The sequence below is a fragment of the Eucyclogobius newberryi genome, unplaced genomic scaffold (assembly GCF_026437365.1).
Source record: "Eucyclogobius newberryi isolate DKJ021-1_F unplaced genomic scaffold, fEucNew1.0.hap1 SCAF_17, whole genome shotgun sequence".
NCBI classification, from domain to species: Eukaryota; Metazoa; Chordata; class Actinopteri; order Gobiiformes; family Gobiidae; genus Eucyclogobius; species Eucyclogobius newberryi.
Genome location: NW_027315801.1, coordinates 14,636,891 through 14,643,449, shown reverse-complemented (window position 1 = coordinate 14,643,449; position 6,559 = coordinate 14,636,891). Strand labels below are relative to the sequence as shown.

At 47.2% G+C, this 6,559-nt stretch overlaps 1 protein-coding gene across 1 annotated transcript in view; it reads left to right on the top strand.

Annotated features, from left to right (window-relative positions):
- The first annotated feature begins 4,025 nt into the window (after positions 1–4,025).
- magi3a (membrane associated guanylate kinase, WW and PDZ domain containing 3a) overlaps positions 4,026–6,559 on the top strand; it is a 243,449-nt gene continuing 240,915 nt past the window's right edge. The window contains exon 1 of the mRNA XM_072449267.1: positions 4,026–4,381. Within this exon, the coding sequence (XP_072305368.1) occupies positions 4,075–4,381 (307 nt within the window). The 5' untranslated portion in view covers positions 4,026–4,074. The remainder of the gene's footprint in view (positions 4,382–6,559) is intronic.

Below are 6,559 nucleotides of genomic sequence, written 5' to 3'. Positions count from 1 at the left end.
TTGCCAATTCACTTAATGCATGCCTGTGTTTGTACGCCGGAGAACACAGAGAACCCACGGTAACACAGGGAGAACACGCAAACTCCACCCAGAGAGAACCCACGGTAACACAGGAAGAACACGCAAACGCCACCTGGAGAGAACCCACGGTAACAGAGGGAGAACACGCAAACGCCACCCGGAGAGAGCCCACGGTAACACAGGAAGAACACGCAAACTCCACCCAGAGAGAACCCACGGTAACACAGGAAGAACACGCAAACTCCACCCAGAGAGAACCCATGGTAACACATGGAAAACACGCAAACTCCACCCAGAGAGAACCCACGGTAACACGGGGAGAACACGCAAACTCCACCCAGAGAGAACCCACGATAACACAGGGAGAACACGCAAACGCCACCCGGAGAGAACCCACGGCAACACAGGGAGAACACGCAAACTCCACCCAGAGAGAACCCACGGTAACACAGGGAGAACACGCAAACGCCACCCGGAGAGAACCCACGGCAACACAGGGAGAACACGCAAACTCCACCCAGAGAACCCATGGTAACACAGGGAGAACACGCAAACTCCACCCAGAGAGAACCCATGGTAACACAGGGAGAACACGCAAACTCCACCCAGAGAGAACCCACGGTAACACAGGAAGAACACGCAAACGCCACCTGGAGAGAACCCACGGTAACACAGGGAGAACACGCAAACTCCACCCAGAGAGAACCCACGGCAACACAGGGAGAACACGCAAACTCCACCCAGAGAACCCACGGTAACACAGGGAGAACACGCAAACTCCACCCAGAGAGAACCCACGGTAACACAGAGAGAACACGCAAACGCCACCCGGAGAGAACCCACGGCAACACAGGGAGAACACGCAAACTCCACCCAGAGAGAACCCACTGTAACACAGGAAGAACACGCAAACTCCACCCAGAGAGAACCCACGGCAACACAGGGAGAACACGCAAACTCCACCCGGAGAGAACCCACGGCAACACAGGGAGAACACGCAAACTCCACCCAGAGAGGCGAGAGCTCCAATCACTGTGTGCACCAACCCAATTTGATAAAAACAAGCTGCAAACTGCACAGTAGAAGTCTGACATACATGAGGTTATTTTAGAGATAGACAGATCAATACCAAATATCAATATATCGATACGGACAGAGGTACTGAAAAGTATCAATACTATATAAATACATAACATTTCTTCAAAAAATAAATGTTTATATATGTTATTTATACATTATTCATATTTTAGGTTTTCTGGACATATATTTACTATTCATATTAGTTCAAGCTGAGAAAGAAAACAATGTGTGTATGTAAAATTGTCACTAGTTTATTTATTTATTCAATAATCTGCTTTGGCTTGTTTTAGTTTCCGTTAACTAAATTAGCTTTGAGTGGTGCAAGCAAATTGCAGTTCAAAATATATTAGACAAAGTATTTGCCTGATTAAAATCAAAAAGCACATTGTTTTGCCCTAGATTCTAGTTTGTTCTAGCAACTACAACTTGTAAGTCAACACTGTTCAAATCACAAATCCAGTGCTTATATCGTCATTATTGCAGTAGCGATGAATAAAACATTTCTGCCCATACCTGGACCCTGAAAAGCCTCTTCTCCCAGTGTGACGACATGGTGAATGAAACGGTGCTCAGTAGATGTGCTCAGTGGCATGTGTGGTTCAGAATGAGCCGGCTCGCTCTCGCTCTGGGCTGTGAGGACACTGACCTGCCTGTCAATCATTAACACACCTTTAATTTAGAGACTACAAATGAATGCCTAGCTAATGGTAAAAGTCTTAGTTACTCTTTGAATACTATTTGTTTTCAAGTGATCAGCCATTAACGATTTCCTTCCCATTATCGCTCTCGAGTCGTGTTCATTAGGATCAACAATAGAGGCTTTTGTACATATTCCTACACTCTAATCTAGCGATACGTGTTTAATTAATGAATGACTAATAACAGAATAATCATTGACTAGTATACCAATTATACCACTTATTTTGATTCATTGTAGTCCCTAAACTAAAGTGTCTAACAATTGATGAAACCATGTAGTTATAAAAAGCAGTTCTACAATGACGGAAAAACGTAAACCAAAATAAAGTCAGAAATTGTGAGGTCACTGCACTATTTATTATAAACAATGTTAAAATCTTGCCTTTGAATCTCGTTCTCGTGGACCCAATCTCATGTCTCTTTTCACTTTCTGGGTATTATTTGTCCCATTCTTAGTCACAGCTGATCGTGTTCCAAAATGTACACTAGTAGTATTTGGTATGACTGGAAAGGGTGAATGGAGAAAATAATCAATTCAAACAAACTTCATTTCTCATTTTATACTAAAAGATGAAAGAAGAGAGCAAGAATGTTGTGAGAAAAACTTTGAAGTTAGTTGTCCAAACAGGAGTCAGAAAAAGTGCTCGTATTCCCAGGAAGAGTTTAAACCAGCTTACTCTGGATTTGGGCAGCCGGAACGTGTGGTCAGGGGGCGGTGAACTGTATGGGTTAAGCAATAATACAGAGTGTTTTGTGTGTGCAGTGTTTTATTTTAGAACATTTGTTGGGACTGTGAAATAAGAAAGGCTTAAAAAGATGTTGTCCATATGAAGTTATTTAAAAGTTGCAAATCAGCTAAATTGAAACCTTTTCCTACATTGGCACATTCACGCAAAACCTAACAATGTTATCTACTTTTCATATACAACCAACAACTTCAAGTGCCTCTTTTGATTGTCCTATTCAACCATGTAAGCCCCTGTCCCCTGGTCTTCTTATTTGTGAAATGTCCCACTATTTAATTGAGGCAAAACAAATGGTATAAGTGTGCACTACAATTGGTAAAAACTGAAAATCATATAGTGTTTCTGCAGTTATTATCAATTTTTTACCAAGTTTGCCCCCCAGTGTGACACATAATATTACTTAGACACAGACACAGACGCAGACTATTTCGTGCAGTTCCCACAATGCCACCACAAGAGGGCAGGATTGGGCAAGCAATGACCCGCAGCGTCTTCAACAAAACAGAATCATGACGTGTTATTATCATCATGACATAGTTTGAGGTCAAAGGTCGCCGTGGCTTGTCAAAGTACAAAAAAAACCATCAAGTGGGACAGAGTGGGACGCTTTAAACTCGTCCAGGTAACTTCTTCCCACGTGACTTTCGCGTCCTGACACCGGTTCCCAGAGCTGCGCGCATGTCCCGCCCACCGCCACTGACTATTGGCTTTCCGGGAACGCCCCTAGGGAGCATCCTCGGACCTCTGATTGGACGTCGGGAATCGCAATCGAGGGAGCAACGCGGAAAAAGATTGGGAGAAAAAAAAAAAGAAAAAAAAGTTATGAAGCGGAGCCTAATCGGATCACGGGCTCTAGCGTGCTGCTGCGTAATTCGGAGTAGAACGTCCCCGTAGCGCGTCCCTCCCCCGCCCCCCCGTGGAGACGCGAACGCTGCAGTCTGCGTAACAAGAGGGGCTCCGAAAGTGTTGCGTAAACGGCTCCGACACGCGCAGCAGCGGGTTTGTTTCCCCGTTTCCAAGCGCTGACTGCTGATGTCACCGCGGAAAAGGAGGAGGAAAGAAGAAAAAGAGGAGGAGGAAAGAAGAGGAGGAGGAGGAGGAGGACAGGTGCCTGAAGTTGCCCCGGGTCCGCGCCGCGAGCTGTCATCGTCTCCCGCTGTAGCTCGACTCGTCCACAGCTGATCGCGGAAAAGTTTCACCGCGGGGGTTTGGCGCTCTTTCACCGGGAGCGTTCGCTTTTACGCCGCTCCCGCTCCCGCTCCCGCCGCTTGTTTACGCGCAGCACTTTGAACCGGAGACACGCTCAACAACCGGAGGAGGCGTTTTTGTAGCGTTCCAATGCGGCACTGACGCACGGGTCCGCGTCCCGAGCGCTCGCTGGAGATGCGCTGAAGAGACGACTGGGAGAGATATAGTGATCCGGGATTTCCGCAGGTTTAGTTAATTTAGTTTAGAGTTATGACCGGACGGTGAGACACACGGGAGGACACACGGGAGGAGGACTGCTACTTTTACGCGCGGCTCAACCATGTCCAAGACGCTGAAGAAGAAGAAGCACTGGTCGGCTAAGATCCAGGAGTGCACCGTGTCGTGGGGAGGCTCGGAGGAGCTGATGGCCGCGGTGGAGGTGCGAGGAGGCGCGGAGCTGGGTCAGTTCCCGTACGTCGGACACGTAGCCGCGGAGGCGATAATGTGTCACGCCGGAAGGTACCCCGGCCCCGGGGATGTGCTGCTGGAGGTGAACGGGACTCCGGTGAGCGGGCTGACCAACCGGGACACGCTGGCGGTGGTGCGGCACTTCAGAGAACCACTGCGACTGAAGACCGTGAAACCAGGTGTCTGTGTCTGTGTCTGTGTCTGTGTCTGTGTCTGTGTCTGTGTCTGTGTCTGTGTCTGTGTCTGTGTCTGTGTCTGTGTCTGTGCGCGCGCGCACGAGACACGGCGTAATGCCGGGGAACGTGGACTTGTGAATGCAGTTTAGACCTGGGTTTAGACCTGGTTTAGACCTGGTTTAGACCTGACGCGGACCTGATTTGGTCCTGGTTTAGCCCTGGTGCAGATTTGGTTTGGTCCTGGTTTGGTCCTGGTTTGGTCCTGGTTTGGACCTGGTTTCTCCATCATCTAAAGCACCTCCAGTCTGAACACAAGAGCATGATCAGGATTGGCAGAGTAACTTGAAGACCCGTCTGCTAGAACAGGTGTTACTTGTATCATGAATAAGTTAGAGGTGAGTCTGGTGTCGGCCCCTCTGGTCGGCTCCTCTTCTCCTCAGGGCCAGATGCAGAGGTCATGATGTGAGCTTCTGCTTCTGTAGTTTCTCCTCTCATTTGTGGACCTGCTACAAAACCTGTCTCGATAATGATACATTTTGAAGTGCAACTGTCATGATACGGATACAATAACCTTAAAGCAGGAGAATCTAATTAGCTGCAACAAGTAAATGGCAGAATGAAACATGACTTACGATGATGTTACGCATTTCTTTGTGAAACCTCAACCAAACTTGCACAATCTTTATATGAAATACTCTTCTGATCACGAGCACAGAATATGTCAGATACAGTATCATCAGATTTAGTTTCACAATATAATATCCTAATATTTTGATAGTTTCTTATTCTAGTTAGACACTCCATAGCACAGATCTGAGCATGCTAAGCAATAACTGACCCACTAGTGCAATGATGTGCATTAGATTAAAGCTCCACAATTAATGTCGTGACACCATCATTTCCTCCACAAACAACAAAATATCCTTATTATTCTGTATAAAAACGGCTAATCCTGTAGTTTAGATCTGTACAAACATTCATCCATCTTCTTCCGTTTATCCGGGCCCGGGCCACCCAAAACTGGGGGGATCCCCAGGCCAGAGACATAGTCCCTCCAGTGTGTCCTGGGGCCTCTTCCCGACTGGGGAGGCGCCCAGGAGGCATTCGGAACAGATGCCCGAGCCACCTCAGCTGGAGGACCAGCAGCTCTACTCCGAGCTCCTCCCGTGTGACTGAGCTCCTCACCCTATCTAAGGGAGCACCCAGCCACCCGGCGGAGGAAACTCATCGACCGTATATGTACAATGTATTTGTACAAACACTTTTATTAGTTTGTCCATTCATTGTCAGGCTTTTTGTCAATGTGTTTAAAATGTGAACTTTGAACAGAATCCTTTTACTAACAAATAAATGGTTGGAACAAAAAATCACAATTAGATATAATTTTCAAACTGTGCAGCCCGACATACCATCAATATTTAACACCATGAGATATTGCACAATAAGTGGATGTATTAATTATTGTGATCCCAATGGAAGTCTGTGGAAGCTCTGTGTATATCAGGCCACGTCTTTCTCATGACGCACTAACGCTTGTCGTAGCTTGGTCTTGGTCTGAGCCCCGTTTAGTCCTGATGTACACTTGTTCTCCCACTTTATTCCCAAATAAGATGCTGTGTGCGAACGTAGCCTTATTGTGGCTCAAGGCTTTTGCTTATAATTCAATTTTAATCTAGTGGAATTTAAACTCTAGTGTTTTGGATTTGGGCTGTGTTCCGAACTCTCGGGCGGTTTATTCCAGTCCTGCGCACGTGCCTAACTAAAAGCATATTGATCTCACGTGCCTTGCATTTCTGTTGCCTCACATTCACTCACTCAGCAATTAGCATGCGCCTCTCTCTGCGGAGCTCAGACGGCTATAATCAACGGCATGTGTCAAAACGCATCGACATTCGGAGCCCTCGGCCCCCGACGCGCAGACCAGAGCAGTGCATGTGCGCGATGGCGATGGAGCCGGTGCTGAGCTCAGCACTTTGCTCCACACTTAGCTGGGATTTGTTAACGTTGCCCCCACGACGGCTTCTAGGCACCGCCTTCCTGTCGCGTCAAGGGCAAGCCGAGTCTAATGTGATCGCTTTTGGCGCCGGCCCAGACGTCTTTTTGAAGGACGTCACGGTATACGATCTTTACTGTTATGATTATTGCGCGGAAAAACATCACGATTTAGCGATTGTTCACGAT